This window comes from Tympanuchus pallidicinctus, unplaced genomic scaffold (genome assembly GCF_026119805.1).
Source record: "Tympanuchus pallidicinctus isolate F22 unplaced genomic scaffold, pur_lepc_1.0 scaffold1, whole genome shotgun sequence".
Taxonomy (NCBI): Eukaryota; Metazoa; Chordata; class Aves; order Galliformes; family Phasianidae; genus Tympanuchus; species Tympanuchus pallidicinctus.
The window spans coordinates 35,108,968-35,128,065 of record NW_026294618.1 but is presented as its reverse complement, the minus strand read 5'-3'; the positions used below and the strand labels follow the sequence as shown (position 1 = coordinate 35,128,065).

Below are 19,098 nucleotides of genomic sequence, written 5' to 3'. Positions count from 1 at the left end.
TACTTTGGTAATTGTTTGTATAATTCTTAAACTTATTTTTCCGCAGAACTGATGAAAGATGATTTAACATATTACCATAACTTGCTTGTTAACTTGCTTGTAGTTATCAAGTCACGAACTCAAAGCCTGTAATGGCTACTAACAAATCCCCATCAACCACCATCCCACGGAAAAAACCTCACCCAAAAAAACAACAACAACAAAAACACCCACAAAGCTTTGTGAAAAGTTTCTTTATTCAGTGGTTAAGAAAGCCTACGACTTGGCCAAGTACTTCACTCCATGCAGTTGAGGTGCTTTTTCTTCACTTGAGAGCAATTTACTAATCTCCATTCAGATTAGATGGTGTTGATAGACACTGCTGCAGACTCTAGAGAGTTAAAGAGACAAGGAAGGTAATTCTGCCTCACTGAAATATTAGGTTTTGAGGATGTTTTAAATGTTACTTTGGGTCACATTATGCTACTTTGTGGTTTCCTAGGCCATCATAAATGAGTGGGATGAACAGGAACGCCGTGCCCAAGAGCAGGAGGCGATGGAAAAGAGTTTGTACAGATTCAGAAGTAAAACTCATGGGAAGGGACAAAGTGAGGAAGAGGAGGAGGAGGAGGAATTTAGGAGGAGATTTCCTTTTCATGAAAAGGTAACAACTGTAATTTTATAAAGAAACACAACATTTATGGTCTGAAGTCTCTGCTGAGAATACACGCTGTAAGTAAAATGAGATGGGGCATTAAACAGTTCTTATGGTCTGAAGTAAGAATGTGATTTAGACTTTAAGATAGAAAGATAGTGAATACTGCGAGGTTTAATTTTTTTCCCTCCATCAGTTAGCTTATCCTGAGTTAAAAACTGAGTGACAGTATCATTAATTATTCACTATAAAATTATGGAACGTGATTCCCTGTGCAAGTAGGATCTGCTGAGGTTTTGTTGCCTGTCTAGAGCACCAGTCTCCTCAAAGTTTCAATCCAATAATTTAATCAAGATTTTTTTTTTTAATGTGCATTATTGTGTGACTGGGAAGTTAAGACGTAGTAATTGGGATCTCCAAGTGATCAAACAGCATCGAGGCAACTTTGCAAGCATTACAACTGCTGGTGCTTGTTCTGGAAGAAACTGTAATTGATCTTTGATTATAATGTAATTTGTAGGACTTTGAAGATATCACAGCTCAGGCAAGTCTAGAAGAAAAAATGGAAACTGGAGAGTCATTGGAAGACCAACTGGAAGTTGACAGAGCCCTTTTGTCCAGGAGCTCCATGCAAACTGTAATGATGGTTCATCAACAGCTGTGCTTAAACTTTGCTCAATCCCTGTGGTATCAACAGAGTCTGCCTTCTCATCAAGCTAAACATTATTTCAGTGCATTTGTTTCCTGCTATCAAACCGGTGCATGTCTGGTGTCGCAGTTCTATCCTTTAATTGGTAAGATTACTAGCAACATTTCAGATACTGTACAGTTTTAACCTTGTAATAATGAGTTACAAATGAATTGTGTAGCAGATCATTAAACAGGCCAAATGTAGGGGAAATGAAATGAGCAAAAAAAGCTTGTTTTCATTGATAATGGAAAACAATCAAAGAATAAATCTACAATATAGTCAAAATTTTTAAGTGCTTACATCTGCATAATCCTGTGGAAGATGATGGACTTGCTGAAATTTTCCACAGTCAAAATTGGAAATTAAGTTCATCAGGAAATTTATTTCAGTTGAGCTCCTGTAATTTAAAGCACAACAACAGAAGGATCTTCTTTACTCTGAATTCTGGCACACTTCATGAAAATCATTATAACAATGTGGAAGACCTCGGGATAATATTTTTTGTCACTTCTCAAAGCAGAACTGTGTGCAGAATACATGTATGTGTGCAATTAAGAAGCAAATAATGTAGCAGGACTGCTATTTCTGCAGTCATGTATTTTTGTGTTTATACCTGAAGTGTACTGTTTGTGAATATGTTGTTTTGTTTTTGTTGGATTACTTTTTCACAGAGCCTCATTAATAATTTTGTAGTGAATGCCTTCTCAGTGTGAATTTATGAACAGAGGAACTGAGATCTCCTTGCTGGTCCCACCCTCTACCTTTACTGTTCTTTTTTTATATAGCATTTTGATAGAAAGGAGGATGTGAACTCATGCTTTTGAGTGGCATAGTCATGTATGTTTGCAGTATATAATATGCTGCAGTTTGGGATACAGGGAAAAATGAACTTTTTCTGTACAACTGAAAAAGAGTAACTAATAGCATGTGTGATGTCTCCTTTTTTTGGCTTGCTAGGTGCCGAAATGAATAATAGTCTTTTGGGAAGCCAACTTCTAGTTAGCACTCTTCTTCACAATACCTTTTTTGAGGAAATGACTTCAGATCTTGTGCTACAGCAAGATGGCCCATATGACTTTTACCAGCATCCTAATATTAAGCAAGTCCGACAGTGCCAACCTGTACTTGAGAATTTTGCTAAAGAAATAAACAGGTTACTGCAGGAATGGCCAGAGCATCCAGTACTGCTGCAGGTAAGGACAACTCAAAAAATGTTTGGGAAAAAAAAACCCAAAGTGTTTTAGAATTGCTTGTGTGTGTAAACACATATATAGGTAGGCATAGACCTCTGCATGCATATCTGCCCAAACATCAGTATTATTTACACAGACGTTTTGAAGTCGTGCCTGTTTCTTCGTAAAGAGATATTTGGTGCTCCTGGCAGTTCAGCTTTACTTGTGAAATGCTAAGGAACCTTTACTGCATGCTCTGTTCTTACAGCTTTCATCAGTCTTTGATCTGCTGTACTTAAAAGACTTTTGATGTCTTACACTATTCAGGCTTCTAATTTTCCCCAGAACGCTTTTTTTCACAGTGTTGTAAAAGTTGATATCTTTGTTACCTCTTAAGGGATACTGTGTGGCTCTTAAGCTATTTCTTGAAGACTAATGAAGAAACTCAGGATCAATTGGAGCTCCTAACATAAGGTCATTTGTGCTCCTTTCAGTGAAAATACTGACATTTAATGAACCAGTAGTAAGCTAATACTTAAAAGAAGAAGCAATGGAAAATAAAAAATATTCTTACCTCTTTTGTAGTATGGTAATGCTAATACAAACTGACATGAGCATTTGAGTCAGATGCTGTAGTTGAACACTTGTGCTTTATTCTGCAGCTGTTAGTTGTGATTGACAGAATCCAGAGCTTTCCACTCTCTAGTCCCCTCTCAAAGTTCCTGAATGGCTTGGAAATTCTTCTTGCAAAGGCACAGGTAAGAAGAAGGCTAAGGGAAACTTTCTTTTCTATCATTTATTCTTCCTTATTTATGTAGGTACCACGATAGACAGCATTTGTTAATGATTTCCAGGGTTTGGGGAAGTGAACTGCTCCATGCTGCTGGTGTAAGGAGTTAGGAAGACAATGGAAGTACATGAGTCTTGCTATGCAGACATTAATTTCTTGCTTTTTATAACAAAACTGATTGTTGTTTTGTGTTGTGTTTTTTCTTGTTTTGGTTTTGTTTTCCCAGGACTGGGAGGAAAATGCTAGTCGAGCTTTGTCCCTGCGGAAACATCTTGACTTGGTCACACAACTGATTATTCAGTGGCGTAGATTGGAGTTGAAGTAAGAATTGTTCTTCCTTACTGCTATTTTTTAGGCACAAAAATTCTGTCTCTTTGTGGAGACGTGTTCCTATGTTTTATTGCCTCAGTCATGGAACATTTTCTTTTTGTGTGTGTGAAGCTGCCATAGAGCATAGGTGTACAAATGAAAAAGTGGTTGAGCTGGTTCCAAATGAGCATCCCCATGTTGCCTTTTGTAGTGACTGCATGTGTACGTATGTGCATGCCTCAGGAGGGACAGAAGCAGGACACAACTAGAGTAATTCATAATCACATTTTCCCAGCCTTCTCCTGTTTTTGTCCTGAGGTTGCTGAGTGGTTTGTCACTTTAACAATCACTATTAAATTTTACTTAAAAATCATTAGCCAGTCTCCTGTTAAAACCATGTAACATTTTTATGTCCACAATACGCCATGATCAGGAATTCTACAAGTCCACCACATATTTTGTGAAAGAAAACTTCTCAGCCTGGCTCTGACTGGTTTTATTTGACAGTTCCTGGCTCCTTTGTTTTTTCTCATAATTTTAATAGTGACAAAGCTGTGATCTTCAGTAGTTGATTCTGTACATTAAGCATACGTGCAGATTATCTCAATCTGCAAAGTCTTCCTTTAGTTTAGCAGAAACAGAGAGTGAGTGGTGTTTTGGAGCCTATATAATTCATGATCTTGATTATTTAATTACTGTTTTTTCCTTCTCTTCCCCCACTAATTGGTTTCAGTTGCTGGTCAGTAAGTCTGGATAATATTATGAAGCAACACATAGAGAAATCCACAAAGCACTGGTTCTCACTCTATCAGATGATTGAGAAGTATGTGCAAGAACAGACCAAGGCTGACACGGAAGGTAAGTGCTGCTCTTACACAAATATGTGATACAGTTGCAGCAGTTACTAGAGATGTATAACTAAACTCTAAAATGGCAGAGCTTAGCTATGCACTTTCAGGTGTAGTTTTTGTTCCCTTTGCCCTGCAGAAAGTTCCATGACTGTGTAACCTCTTCCATATGGAGTGAGCTTGACGTGGTATTTTTTCTGAAGCCACCTGTGTTGCATAGAGTTAATATTGTAAGTTGTGTAGGGGAAAAGCTGTCTGTAAAAGGCATCCTAAAGAAACATTCCCATTAATGGTGTGTTGGGGACATATAAACATTTTTAATTGGATTTGTAGTACAGAAAGCTTTCACTTGCAGCTGAAAAAGGCATCTGACTTTTTAAGCTGTGCACAGCACTTCTCACATCCTAGCTGGAATGCTTCTAGTATTTTGTGTAAAGCAGGAGTAGTTCCTTCAGTCCATATACTTCTCTACTTGCAAATCTGTCTGCTGGTGTTCAAGTTATGTAAAGGAGGAGAAAAAAATACTGCTGTCAGTCTAAAACACCCCAAAATGGTATGATGTTGTGAGGATGAAAATAGCATTCTCTGGCATAAGGCAGAGCTCTTTCAATCTCATTAGTAATTTATGTATTGTCTTGACAAATTCAGATCTTTGGGTTCTTTTTTGACATCTCCCAGTGTTTTCTCCTGTAGGTGATGCTCTGAAGGCACTGTAATCTCTGCTTGATTTTTCCCTCTTGATTTTGAGGCAGTAAGGAACTGATAGTGGCTAATTTGTAGCACGTAGATTTTCACGATGGCTAAAAAAAAAATCTGTTAATTCAGTATCAAGTATTCTTCATGTACTTGGTTTACTCTGAAATTGGGCATGTAGCTGTCCTCCTTAATCTGGTCTTACTACTACCTCTTTATTCAGTTTCCTTTTTTTTATTGTTTTGGGTTTTTTTCCCAGTACATTTTTTGCCGGTTTTATTCATTATTAATTTAGAATCACTTCTTTTTTTCTTTGTTTTGAAACTTGCCCAATAGAAGCCTGATGTGTATTTGAATGTTCGCAAAGTTTTCATGTCTGCAGTTTTCATACGGTGTTTTATTCTGTTTTCTTCCATCTCCTTTTAAATTTCTGGTGGAATGTTCAGAAACTGAGCAGATGAGCCTAAAAATGCTGGTCAACACACTACAGGCTTTCATTGAAGGATCTACGCTGGGAGAGTTTCATGCACGACTTCAAGCCTTGCTGGTTTTCCACTGCCATGTCCTACTGATGCCTCAGGTAGCAGAAAAGGGTAAGCACTGGTAGCATTAAACGTGGTGAGCATTCTTTACCTGGCTGTCATGTTCCAGGCTTTCCAAACAGGTGGCTAAGAGCTCGTAAATACAACAGGAGCTAATGCTGCATTTTCTTGCCCTCACAAAGAATACTGTTTGTGTGTTATTCTCTTATTTTCACCAAACTTCATGATTACAAAAAAAACAGGCTGCATTTCTGCTGTTGATACTGAAGAATATCCTGTTTTGAAAGATTTTTGTTGTCCGTCCTTTCCAGACATTCTGTGCAGCATCCTGTGGAATCTCTATAATTATTATAAGCAGTTCTCAGAGTGTGTTGAGACCAGAATCACTGAACTTCGTCAACCTATAGAAAAGGAACTTAAGGTAAGAGAAAACTTCTCTCAGACCATATGTTGAACTAACTAGAGGAACAGTGGTGGAGCGGGTATTTGAATTTGTGTGTAATGGCTCTGGTGGACATTGAATCACAGAATTGTAGAACACAGAATCCATGTTGTACTCCACATTTTTATTGACAAGAAGATATTTTTATGGCACGGAGTTGGTGAAAGTCATTAATGTTTGGTCGTGTTTAGCCACGGAGATTCCTACCAAGTAGTGAAGACCCTTTGGCTTTCACATTGAAGTATGCATAAGCACCTGGCTTGTAGCACAAGATGGCTATGCAATAATCTGCGCGTGTATGAAGATGTATTTTCAGACAGCTAGGTCATCATAGCTGATCAAGTTGAGAGATTATTTTTATATGCAAATACTTCATTACATTTGTATAAATAATCCCACTGATTATTTCTTTTAATAGGAATTTGTGAAAATTTCGAAGTGGAATGATGTCAGCTTCTGGGCTATTAAACAGTCAGTTGAAAAAACTCGCAGGTAACTCAGAACGTGAAATTAAGGAGCCATTTAGGGCCTGATCATAATAAATGGCAGTATTTTATGTACGAATGTATTTGGAACCTTCTTTGTAGATTTCTTTGACTTAAAATTTGAATGCAGAAATGTTTCTTCTACTCATAATGCAGTGGAAACGCTTATTTCCAGCAGCTGAGATATTGCCAGGATTAGATCACTCAGTGACTGTTTTGCTTTCTTTTGATAATTAGAACTCTCTTTAAATTCATGAAGAAGTTTGAAGTTGTTCTGAATGAGCCATGTCGGCCTGCTTTGGTGGAAACTGGTAAGGAAGAGCAGCTGGACTGCTTGCACCAGCAGGAGGAATCTGAGAACAAAGAGGCTAAAGTTCAGAAGCTAAACAACACACTAAGAAAAGTTCTGTCTGCTAGAACAGATGCTGCCAAGGTGACTGTATTCTTAAACCTAAGTGTAGGAAGGTTACTCTGTATGTTGTTTTTCCATTTTGCATTTTACTCTAAATGTTGTTTTTCACTGATTTATGGAGAAAAATCTTACATAAATGCCAAGTCTGTTGAGTTTATTATCATCAACGTGTTGGTCTTTTTTTCGTGTTCAGTTTTACGAAACTGCAGGTGGGTGCAAGTGTAGCATGGAAAGACAAACATGTTCAGTATTGACTTGGCACAATATTTACACTCTCCTGGAGATGATAGCAGTCGAACATTTTATCTCTTAAGTTACTGGTATATTGTCTGTAACTGTTTATTACTTCTTTACTGGTATACTGATATTGACAAGAGTTGGTAATTGGCATTGATTTCTCCTTGTTTACAAAAAGTTTCCTTGTGTATTCATTACTGATCTATTCCCTACTGAACCGTGTTGAGCGAATTTTGGGATTTCAGGAGTTGAGTTTCAAATGAATGTGGAATTTTGCCCTTGTTTTTGAAGCAGTTTATTCTGTGTTAATCTACTGACAAGATGGCCTCAATCAAATGTGTGTAATTGGATTTTTTCCTTAATTTTCCTCAGCAGCCACTAACAGAAGGATTTCAGGATATTATTACATTTCGTGCAGATTCTCTTCAGTATCGCCTGCCTAAACTTACCAAAAAAATGAAGAAAATGTGTGTGACAGTTACAGAGAGTAATTCATTCTTAAGTCTGCTGGAAAGTCTTGACCAGTTCACAGGTTAGATACTCATGATTTGCATGTCAGTGTTGACTGTTTTAGCATGAGTGTAATCAGGAAATGTGTAGATACGTAGTTCCCTTCACAGACTGTCTTCCCATGGCTGATTTCAAATCTCTCATCGTTCTGTCTGTCTTCCATGCAGGTGATATCATTGGTTCTGTAGTTGAACTGCAGAATTTAACGTTTGATCAGACAGCAGATAAGGAGAAGCAGAAGTCAGAGGCCAAGCATATTCAGATGCAAAAACAACGTGCTTTGTCAGATCTCTTCAAAATCCTTGCTAAAACAGGTGAGCTTTGATTTGGAATGTGCCTACTTTAACACTATAAAGTTATTAAGTGTTTTACATTTTTGCCAGTGCCTGGTAAATGCACAATAATAGCATGTTCTTGAAGTTACCAAACCATTAATGCACAGAAGCAAGTAAGTCTCTTTCCCTTCCTGATGTGCTGGTCCTTTCATACCCCTTGTCTTCTTTGTACATTCAGTGTATGTGAAGCAGTTGCTTTTTTGAAGCAAAAATCTACGTTATCTCCAGTCAGAAGTCACTGCCCGGTTCATACACAAAAGGGAAGATGAAAGTCCTATACCTGTTCTCTTATCCAGAACTGAAGTTAAATTAACTTCTTTAAATGAGAGCCCATCTCTCAGTTGAGTGACTGGCAGAAGTAGGATTGGCAGTGGTGCAGTTAAGCTGTGGAGAATGAATGGTCTCTTCATGGGAATCACTGTAGGAATTCCTCTGAGAAGCTCAGTCTCCATTGCTGCCCTTGGTAGTTGTAAGGTCAGGGAACTACTCAAGCTGTTAATTGTTGTCTTTTCCTTTGATTAAACTGAATTCATCAACTGTTCTTAATCACTGAGCAGTTCAGAAACCAGCAAAGGCAAGCAATCTTGTTGTCTGACAGCAGAAACAGCAAAACACTTGTCTGACAGCATTCCACCGAGTCATAGCCAGAGGCAGAAACAAACAGAGCTTTGCCAATTTTTTTTTTTAATTTTCCTTTTGAAGAAAGTTTACCATTTTTAGTGCTTCTCGTGGAAGCCACAGCTTTCAGTCTGCGGTGATTTTAAGAACCTCAAAAAAAAAAATATCAGTATCAACTTAATCTCTACATCCTGGCTGCAGAGGTTAGGTTTTAGAAGTGTATATCTGTAAATTATTCTCTTAGGTTTTATTTCACGCTGTCACATGCCTTACAGGTTGAAGGCTTTTCTTTCTCTTATCTGCCACCACAAACTTTTTATATATGCAAGTCTATGTTTACCTTATTTCAGCTGTGTTCTTTAGCTGAAGATAGCTCAGCTATGATGTATTATTTTATGTAACTTGGAAAATGTTCAAAGGCTTGTCAGGATTACAAAGCATAAGGAAAAAACTCATACATTGGAGTTTTTGCATCTTAGTGTCAGCTACCTGACTCACATTTTCTTCACTTGAAAGAAGGAGGGCATAAAAAGGTGCATTCAATTGTCATTGCAGGCTTGTCGTACCGAAAAGGGCTTTCTTGGTCCCGTTCCAAAGGCTGCCATGAAATACTGTGTGTCCATCCACTGGACTTACGTAGTGCGTTAGCTGTCGTGAGCAATATATGTGAGCTGGATGCCACGTATGTATACAGAATTTTTAACTCTTACATTGTACGAGTCCTGTACTTATTAGAATTTATCGCATGTGGATTCAGATGGGAATTTTTGGATGTTACTTTATTTACATTTGTCCCCTTCTGTTTTCTCTGTTTGAAAATCCTGTATGTACTGTACTGGCACATAAAAATTAGAGAGCTTTGGGTTTGTTTTTTGGTTTCTTTTTTTTTTTAGGGTTGGATTGTTTTTAATTTACACTTCAGACAACTTTGCTACCATTTTCACTGGTTCAAAGAATTCAGTTAACCCACTGTTGCCCAACTTTGCTTGGGACAGTTTGTTAACGTAATTAGTGGGTAGATGCTAATAACTTAAAGATCAGTTGCAGTTTACAAGGGTGAAGTCGTCATTTGTTTTGTTTTCATCACTGGCTAATGGCATATTTCTTGAGAAAATGCATGGACTTTCAGAGTGGGCATTTGTGCAAAGTCCTGTCTAGATGGAAGATGTTCCTTCAGACGTTTTTCTGGTCTTTCAGGAAGCAAGTGCTCAGATCTGGACATTTAGTTTATCATGTGTTCTGTAAGGGCCAAAATACAATCTTCCTTATCAAGATTAATTTAGCAGCATTTGAAAAAAACAAACCCACAGTTTAAGCTCTAAATGTTATTCAGAGATTTGGTTTCTGCCTTAGGTTTATTAAAAAATAATAATAATTTCTCATGACTTACTTAAATATTTGTTGGGAAAAATGGAGAATTGAGAGCCCAATACATGTGCAAAATAACAAATTGTAAGCAGATCTTTTAGGCTGAAGAGCTGACCTAGTGGCTCTAGTGTGCTGAGGTACTGAAATTACTTACCTTTCTAATGCCAGTGTTTTGTACTCTGTCAGGTTTGTGGCAGAGATTTCCTCTGCCTGGGATGGATGCCAGAAGTATTTCTATCGCTCGCTTGCACGCCACTCTCGACTTCAGACAGCATTGTTGGCCCCTGCCAAGGTAAAGCAACTGAAAACAGGAATCCTGCTGTTGTTAGCTTTTACTGGAATCTTCTAGTAATAAAAGGGTGATGTGAGATAAAGCTTTTTTTTTTTTTTTTTAATATGATAGAAAATATTTGGGGGACAAATATGAAATTCAGCATTTTAAAATGTGTTATTTAATGAATGAATAGAATGAGCAGATTGTTAGTGAGCAGTCTGTGCAGTGTACAGTATTTCCATCCCAGCAGTTCCCAAATTGTTGCTGGTTCTTCGTGAAGGATGTGTCTCAGAAGCTGAATTAAAACATGTTAGGAGAACAGAATCAGGATTAGTGATCATGGAAAATCTGTTGAATTTTATACATTGGAAATAACTGAATAGCACGAAACATAACAATACATTGCCTTGCTTAGAAATCGATGTAAAATTGATAGAAGGAACAGATGTGTTCTGCCAAGTCAGTATCACTTTTCCAGGAAATGGGGATCTCTTCCAGATGCTTTTCCTCTCACTGTACTTCATCTTACAGCATGAAATAGCAAATATTACAACTGATAGTTGAATAAATAATGAAACATATCTGGGATTTGTTTTGCTTTTTATCATCAACATTTATTCTACACTTGAATTTGGCTTCTTTAATTAAAAAGAATGAAAGTAATTGTCAGTAAATCTGGTGAAATTAATTGTAGCAGTGTTTATGGATGTAAAAATTTAAGCTTCTGGGTTCTCCTCTTGAGATTTATGTATTAGGTCACTTTTTGAACTCAATTCCTGATAGGAACAGCTGCAGTGGAAGTGCAGTGTAATACTACTTTTTGCAGAATGTACTTGAAAATTGGAATTATGTGGGGAATATATGAAAGGTGTAAAAGATTGAAGATAGTGGAAAGTAATAACTGTACTTTGTCTGCATTTTAATACTTGCTTACTTGAACCTTAGCCTTTCACTCTGTTTAGTGAAATGGAATGGAGGCACAGCCCACATTGTTGTCAATCTGCTTATTCATTAAACTGTTGTCTCCCTTCCCTCCTGTTTCTCCCTGTTTGTTTTCTTTAGGATATTGGACTAGGTAGTGTTGAGAGATGCAAAGGATTTGCTGCACACCTCCTACAGTTGCTTGTCAGACAGAGACAATCTCTTGCTGCCTTGATGGATCAGTGGGTCTTACTAAGGTATTTTGCATTATACCATTACAGCCTTATTTAAGTGTTCATTACACAGTTATTGGCAGCAAGCTATTTCATTCAAGAAAGATAGAAAATAATGCAGTAAAAAACAAATTCTTCCCCCTGCTTTTCCATTTCACCTCTCAATTAAGCCCAGATGTGGGGAGGGGAGGAAGTGTATATTTGGGATGGGGAAATAAATATTGTTCATCCCATCGTTGCAGCTGGCATGTTGGAATCAAAATAATGGAAAAAACAAGTTAGGTGGACATGAAGGCTATAAAGTAATTATTTATGATTAATTGCACTGTTAAACCCATTGAACCTTTCTCATTTGGTATTGGCCTAAGTTAATTTTGGCTATATTCAATTGATTTCTATTAATTTTCAAAATAAACAATCTGGATTGTCCTTTGGGCCAAAATGAAGAAACCTCAACTGCCCAAGAAGAAACATTCTTGAAAGTTGGGAGATAATAGGATGTGTTGGCATTGTAAAAGTGGGTAGGAAGTCTTTATTACTCGATGGAATTGCTCCCATTTTAGTTCACTGCAAACTCCACTGTTCTGTGTATTTCTGCTCATCACTAATGACATCTGTTAAACTTGAAGTTATGTCAGAGACTTTCCTTTGTACAGGGAAAGAAATCTGTACTGGAGATTAGTGGTGCAAAAACTGCATTAACTATGTTATTACTAAAATAATAATAAAGCAACAGCAGTAATAATAGAACAAATTCCATATGCACAAGTCTCATTTTATTGTATAACAGTGGAAAACTAACATGAGTCTCAGGACTGGAGTCTAAGGATTATTGAAATGGTTGGTGTTGACTCTGAAAAAATCTCACCCAGGCCTGTTTCTGGTGTGACTAAACAAGCAAAAAATCAATCAATTCTTAAATGTATGTGAAATCCTTTTACTTTTTCCTGGATGAAGTTTGACTTTTGCTGCTTTCGTATTACCTAGAACTTCTATGAACTCGGTCTGAAGCCGGAGCTTTCAAAAGGGAGGTATCATGTAAAACTGTTGCTATGAGGTTTATGCAGTTTTCTTCTTTCTTTCTTCTTAACCAGGAACCTCCTGAGTTGCATCCAAGAGATAGACAAGAGATTGAGTGCTGACAAAGAATATAACATAGCATTACCTCCTCAACAAAGTTTTCAACACTGGACTGACAAACTGCAGCAACTTTCCATGCAGTGTGTGATGGTTCTTGAGGAGCTGTCTTGGTTTATACAGTGCTGCCCACCAGAAGAGCTAATGAAGTGCAGTGACAGTGAAAGGACAGATGTCAAAGGAAACGTTTTTCTCCGCTCAGAACCTGAAGAAATGCTGGGAAATGTTGTCCCAGGAATACCTGAGCGGATTCCCTCAGAACTTAAATATCTGTCTCCAGTAACAAGTGAGCAACTGCCTCCTGGATGCAGGATGCGAAACAAGGATCAGCTGTGGCTGCAGCTGTCTGCACAATTGGCAGCAATGCTGGCACGTGTGAAGGCAATGAAAGCAGAAGTGGACAAAATAAGACAACAGCCGTGTGAGACCTTGTTCTATTCCTGGTGAGTTCTACATCTGCATAAATGGAATTTATGCATAAGTGTATGTTCATATTAGATGTATAAAGTCATCCTGAAGGTTGCCTTAGCATATCTTAAAAGGTATTGTTTAAATGTTCTTGAAGCTTTTTTCTGTTTGTTTTTCTTTCAAACTGCAGTGTCTGGCTTTTCAAACAACTGAATGCAATCTTCTCTCAGTCTGCTGAGCAGTCAGGAAAAGATGGGTCCTTCTCAGCTTCTGCAGTTGTCTTTGGTCCCTTGGGATTTCATCCCCTTTGCTCTTCAGTTAGTTAATGATGTAGAGTTCAAATGTGAATTTAATAGAAGAAACTAAGAGGCCTGAAGGCAGCCTGTTGAAGGAAATATATACATATATCAGAAGAAAAGCTGTAGTCTTAATCTGAGACGTTCTTTCTTCTCTCAGTGTTATAATCTATCTTGTTGCAGGAGAGATTTTGAAGTTTGCACATCAGCTATGAGTTGTCTGCTGGAAGTGTCAGCTCAGTTAGAAGGTGTAGAGTCCCTGTTTCACTTGGATGAGGAAGAGGAGCCAGCTGCAGATCAGATGGCTGTAATAAAGAGCCTGAAGTATATACAAGAGGAAATTAATACTACATCTACAGACTTCACAGTTTGGAGAAAGCAGCTTCTTGCTTCCACATCAAACTGCAGTGGTAAGGACAATTCTCTACCAATTCTGTAGTTCAGGTAAAGATAGAAAGAATTCATTAGGTTTTATTGCAGAAGATTGCTTATTCATTGCTGTGTGAAACATTGCCATGTGTTCACTTGGATATCCACAAACACTCGATGAAATTCAAACTGGGAAAATTTAGTCTGAGTTGACATTGTGCAGTAATACTTTTCCCTTTAGTTTCTGGTGCCAGCAGTCTTTGTGTTATAGTTGTAAATCAGAACTAGCAACAGTTTGTTAGTGCAAGCTGCAAATGCTTATCATATTCCTTGCATAAGAAAACTTATAAACCAGTAATTCAGTGTGTGTCTATTTTAAACTGTCTGTGTTATGATTCAAAAGGAAATAAAGAATCTGATGAAGAATTTGTGGAGCGCTTCTCAGCTCAAGTGGAAACTGTTATCCATGGTGTTCTGTATGCCATCCAGTGTTTGGTAGAGAGAAAACAGAAAGGTGAAGAGGAAGAAAAACCTCCAGAGGAAACAGGTGAGATTGTTAATTTAGCCAAGGGGCAGTGAGAGAGGTTAAACTGCTTGACCCTAAAAATAGCGGTACCCAAGGAAATTTCCATTTCATTAGTTGTGCCCATGAACAGGCAGCATGGACATTTCTTGTTTGCTTGGTATAACATTTTAAAATATCAACTGTGACATCCATCTCTTTTTTTGCCCCCTGTGTTTCAACCAAAGATGATACAGCTTCATTGGACATGATTAAAGCAGGGCATTTAACTAAACTTTTGGATGAAGATATTTCTGCTGATGTGGAATCTTTGCATGTACAGAAAGTAATTTCAGCGGTTTCAGAACTGATGGAGAGCCTGAAATCTTATGGAGAAGATTGCACCTCAGATAAACATAAGGTAAAATTGTTCTTCTTGAAAGCTTTTTGGCTGGGGGGTCTCAGTGATTCAGAATTATCAGCTGTGGTAGTTTAACACAAATTACTTCTTATTGTTCATTACTATAGAACTAGAAGTATGCATAAGAACATAACTGAATGTAGATATGCTCTTTTGTAATGTAAAATGCAGATGGTCCTTTAATAAAAAGGAAAAACGTTTGTTTTTGTGAAAAAAGCTCTAGGAATCTATTGTGTTTAAATTTGCCCACTGATATTTCTGGCTTGAGCATCTGTTTCCAGTCTGTCATAGCCCTCTGATAGGTACATCTCAGTAATTACATTATCATGTTTGACAGCTGTTCTTTGATTTTTTTTATTTTTTTTTTTTAACTGCAGTTCTTCAACCAGTCCTGCTATTTGCTGGTGCGTCTAATGCCCATGCTCTGCAAGTTTTCAGACCTTATTCTGTTCTACCTCACTATTTCACTGTCATCTCATCGGAGTACTGGAAAACTGCTTTCTGTTCTAACTAGTATTTTCACAGAGCTTGCCCAAAAGGTAAGTTGTTAGAGATAAAGGTGGATGTATGAAAAGCATATTAATATATACACTTGGTTTCTATGTAAGAATTGGGTAAAGATGTAGTTACTGGTACAGAATGTCTTCTGTTTGCCTTTATAGGGGTTTTGTCTGCCAAAAGAATTACTTGAAGATGAAGCTGGAGAGGGAGCAACACAGTTTCACGATTATGAGGAAGGTGGTATTGGAGATGGGGAAGGCAAGAAGGATGTGAGCGACAAAATAGAAAGCGAAGATCAGGCAAGTTGTGTTTTTTGGGAGAGGGGTTAAGGGGAATGTGGGAGTAGTTTAAATAAAACTGAGACTAAATGCTGAAGAAAGGCTGCTTCTGTTTACTTGTAAATACAAATGCAAGAGCTTTTAGCTATTTCTGTTAAGTTTGGTTTCACTAGAATTTCTTTCCTGAGCGATTTCGTTACCTGTGCTATTGTTAAGGAATGAAAAGTAATTTATGCTGGCTCTGTGTCAGTGTTGAAGGTCAGTTCAGCCATATTACTGAACATGTTGTGTAGGGGGATTGAATGGTTTTAGGGAGGAATATGCAGAGTAATAGAAAATGCCAGGCTTTAGCTTGATGTGTTTGGGTGGAGAGACAGCTCACATCAGAAGTTGTATAGTGTAGTTAATGTGAGTTTGCCTGGACCTTCAGTCTGGGAAGCACTAGGGAGAGACATGGAAAAATTCCTCTGATGGCTTTCTGGGAAGTCATGTTGAATGGAGAACACTAATAAAGGGCCCAAGATAGTTGTTCCAGTTGGCTCTGAGCTGGTCTTTACTGGCTAACTTCAGTTTGCATCAGTTACAATTTATATTTAATATCAGTAATTGCATTCAAGAAATGAGGACCTAACTTGAAAATGACCAGAGGATAGCATGGATAACCTTATGTGAGGTTATAGTTAGGCTACCTACTAACAGGACAGTTCCTTCTCTTGAATAGATATGATAATTTTTCCTTTAACCCAGCTTTATGAGTGCACAAAGACCATCAAAACTTGAGAACCATGTTGTGGAAAAAAATGAAACGCATCAGATGTTTCAGGTTAGAAAAAGTGTATCTGTGAAGTAAGTTGCTTTCAGTCTCCCAACTAAGTTAGCTTCTATCTTTCTATGTTACTGTTGTAGTACTTCATGTAAGCTTAAATATATACGCTAGGTTCATTGTAACTTTTGTCTTTACCAATAATTCAGATAGAAGACAGTTTTAAGAAGGGGGAGGAGAAGGAGAAAGAGGATCAAGATTCTAAGCCAGATATTGAAGGAGAAGACAATGCAATTGAAATGTCAGAAGACTTTGAAGGAAAAATGCATGATGGAGAACAGGAGAAAAAAGGTTTGATCCTTTCACTAAGGCAAACTTAGAAGAAGTATAATAGATCAGTCCAGTGGTTGATACTTTCATGTATTGATGCATCTGCTGAAAAGTCAGCATTCAGCAAAAAAAAGAGTGGTGCCATTTGTATATGAAAATTAAGAAATCTTAATCTGAACACTAGGAAGTTGAAGATAGTCTTCAACTCTTCCGTGGAGGTTTTGGATCAGAGGAAGCTGTTTCCTTTTTCCTGTTGTAAGATGACCCTTGGACAAGTGTTAAAATTAGTCACTTACTTTATCGATCTGTTGAAGATCAGCAGAACACTTACAAAAGAAAAGGTGACAGTAGTTAGCTTCCCTGCTCACATTTTAAGTTATGGCTAACTTCTAAGCAGTGGCGATAATTCACTTTTACCAAATGTTACTTTTTCAATTTGCTAGTAGTCCAAAAGGTAGCACTTCTTGCACTTCAGAGGGTAACACCTTGAACATCTGCTTGACTTACAAATTGGACTTACAATTTGACTTACAAATGACTTACAAATTAGAGTAGTGTTAATCTGCTCAAAAAATCTGAGAAGTGCCAAGAATAAGCTCTGCAGCACAAGAAAGGACATTCTGAAACTAGTGAAGTGAAATGGACCATTCCTCACCCTATAATGCCAAAACGTTTGGAAAAAGGAAGTGGGAGAGGGTAAGGATTGGAGAATTAAAATAATCCACATTTTTAGCATTTGCCACTTGTTAGAAGAATGCTGTGTCTGTCTGTCTGTCCAAGAGAGCACGCTGAAGTATCTCGTTACATCCCTGCTCTTCTGGGTGTCGGTGCATGCATGTCTTGTTCTGCATTGCTCCATTAAATCCGTAGGGTGATGAATTTCAGGTGTGAAATGTGACTGCTTGTTTGTTTGCTTTATCTTCTCTGTACTGAGACATATCCTGAACTATACACAGAAAATGATGAAAAATCCGATGAAGAGGAAGAGCTGGATAAGCAGATGGGAGATCTTGATAACGCTGAAGCTGATGATAAACTGGATGAGAGGCTTTGGGGGGATGAAGATGATGATGATGACGAAGATGCCAGTAGTAAAGCAGAAGAAACTGGGCCAGGGATGGATGAGGTAAGGAAAAAAGTGATAGGAGGAAGAGTATCAAGGGAATTAAATTCTCTTATGACCTAGAGAAAGAATTCCCTTACATAGTGGGCTCTTTGGTCTTGGAAAGGGATCGTTTGAGTATGCCCTAAATTATTTAGTGTTGTCTTTTTTTTAGGAATTGATGTCTTGTTTATTCAGATGTTGGGAAGCAGGTAGCATAATTGAGGTTTCTTTCGATTTTTTGTTTAATAGGAAGATTCAGAGCTTGTTGCAAAAGATGACAATTTGGGTACAGGAAACAAAGATAATAAAAAAGAGCCTCCCAAGGATGAAGAAACAGAGAATCAAACAGAAGACGATGAAAACAAAGAGAAAATCCATGAGCAAATAGATGAGGTAAAAATTATGTGGACTACAGGAAGTATATTGTTGCTAAACCGTGTTGTTTCTGAGTAGTTCATTTCAGAGTCAATAATTGACCACATTGTATCGTTATATGTGTATTTTCTGAGGTGTAGCCCAAGAATGATTTTAGTTGCACTAACCTGAATGTGTAATGGCTTCCAAAACAGGCTTTACACTGAATTGCCATTTTGATGGAGAAGGCTAGAAAGTCCTTGATCTGTTGTGAGTAGCAACAGAAGCATTCAGTGGACTCATCCCAAAAATCTGCCTATCGTATCCCTGAAGATTCTATATAGCATGCAAGAGTGCATTTACCATCTGCAAGCATTTAGATTCTGTCTTTCAGGAAAATAGTATTATGAGCACCAAGTATGCTGTTTCAAAGAAATACCAGTGTATATAGATGATGGTAGTTACACCTTGGTGAGCAGCTGAAATCCACTGCATCTCTTATTCCCCCTCCTCAAAGGGATAAGGTGACAAAACACAGTGGAAAAAGCCTCAAGGATTGAGATAAGGATATGGAGCTCACCAGTTACCAGCACAGGCAAAACAGACTAATTGCAGGGAAATTAATGTAATTTATTGCCTGTTATTAACAGACTAGAGCAGTGAGAACTAAAAACACTGTCCTCTTACCCACCCTCTCCTACCTCCTCCCTCTGAGGGGCATAAGGGAATGGGGGCTGTGGTCAGCCCATGATTCTTTGTCTCTGTCACTTCTCCATGATCACTCTCTGCTCTGCTGCCCCTCCCACGATGTAGTTCTTACCCAGCTGATCCCACATGGGATTCCCACAGGCTGCAGCTCTCCCAGCACTGCTCCAGCAAAGCTCTGTACCATTGGGCCCAGCCTTCAAGCACTCTTCCAGCACTGCTCCCCCAGTCTGCAGCTGTGTCCCGGGGCTGTTCCTGTGGGGGCTGTCCATGGGTTGTACGCCCTTCGAGCCACATCCACTGCTGCACTTTGGGCTCCTCTGTGGCTGTGCAGGGAGATGTACTCTGTGTAATTCCAATGGGCTGCAAGGGGATGGCCTGCTCCTCTGTGGGCCTCTCCAGGGCTGCAGTGAGC

At 38.2% G+C, this 19,098-nt stretch overlaps 1 protein-coding gene and 1 long non-coding RNA gene across 2 annotated transcripts in view; one reads left to right on the top strand and one right to left on the bottom strand.

The window, feature by feature from the left end:
• MDN1 (midasin AAA ATPase 1) overlaps window positions 1–19,098 on the top strand; it is a 93,682-nt gene that overhangs the window by 60,017 nt on the left and 14,567 nt on the right. The window contains exons 64-87 of the mRNA XM_052690548.1: window positions 482–643; window positions 1,155–1,428; window positions 2,283–2,518; window positions 3,160–3,255; window positions 3,514–3,608; window positions 4,330–4,454; window positions 5,584–5,730; window positions 5,991–6,100; window positions 6,540–6,613; window positions 6,844–7,039; window positions 7,628–7,787; window positions 7,933–8,079; window positions 9,274–9,400; window positions 10,273–10,378; window positions 11,423–11,538; window positions 12,609–13,094; window positions 13,539–13,765; window positions 14,128–14,271; window positions 14,475–14,647; window positions 15,025–15,186; window positions 15,310–15,447; window positions 16,399–16,540; window positions 17,476–17,645; window positions 17,874–18,017. Coding sequence (XP_052546508.1) covers window positions 482–643; window positions 1,155–1,428; window positions 2,283–2,518; window positions 3,160–3,255; window positions 3,514–3,608; window positions 4,330–4,454; window positions 5,584–5,730; window positions 5,991–6,100; window positions 6,540–6,613; window positions 6,844–7,039; window positions 7,628–7,787; window positions 7,933–8,079; window positions 9,274–9,400; window positions 10,273–10,378; window positions 11,423–11,538; window positions 12,609–13,094; window positions 13,539–13,765; window positions 14,128–14,271; window positions 14,475–14,647; window positions 15,025–15,186; window positions 15,310–15,447; window positions 16,399–16,540; window positions 17,476–17,645; window positions 17,874–18,017 — 3,957 coding nt within the window. The remainder of the gene's footprint in view (window positions 1–481; window positions 644–1,154; window positions 1,429–2,282; window positions 2,519–3,159; window positions 3,256–3,513; window positions 3,609–4,329; window positions 4,455–5,583; window positions 5,731–5,990; window positions 6,101–6,539; window positions 6,614–6,843; window positions 7,040–7,627; window positions 7,788–7,932; window positions 8,080–9,273; window positions 9,401–10,272; window positions 10,379–11,422; window positions 11,539–12,608; window positions 13,095–13,538; window positions 13,766–14,127; window positions 14,272–14,474; window positions 14,648–15,024; window positions 15,187–15,309; window positions 15,448–16,398; window positions 16,541–17,475; window positions 17,646–17,873; window positions 18,018–19,098) is intronic.
• On the bottom strand, window positions 9–11,427 carry LOC128084475 (uncharacterized). Its single transcript, XR_008208560.1, has 3 exons — window positions 10,241–11,427; window positions 1,626–1,722; window positions 9–370 (listed from the first exon to the last, which is right to left on the bottom strand). It is a non-coding gene; the product is annotated as an uncharacterized LOC128084475 (long non-coding RNA).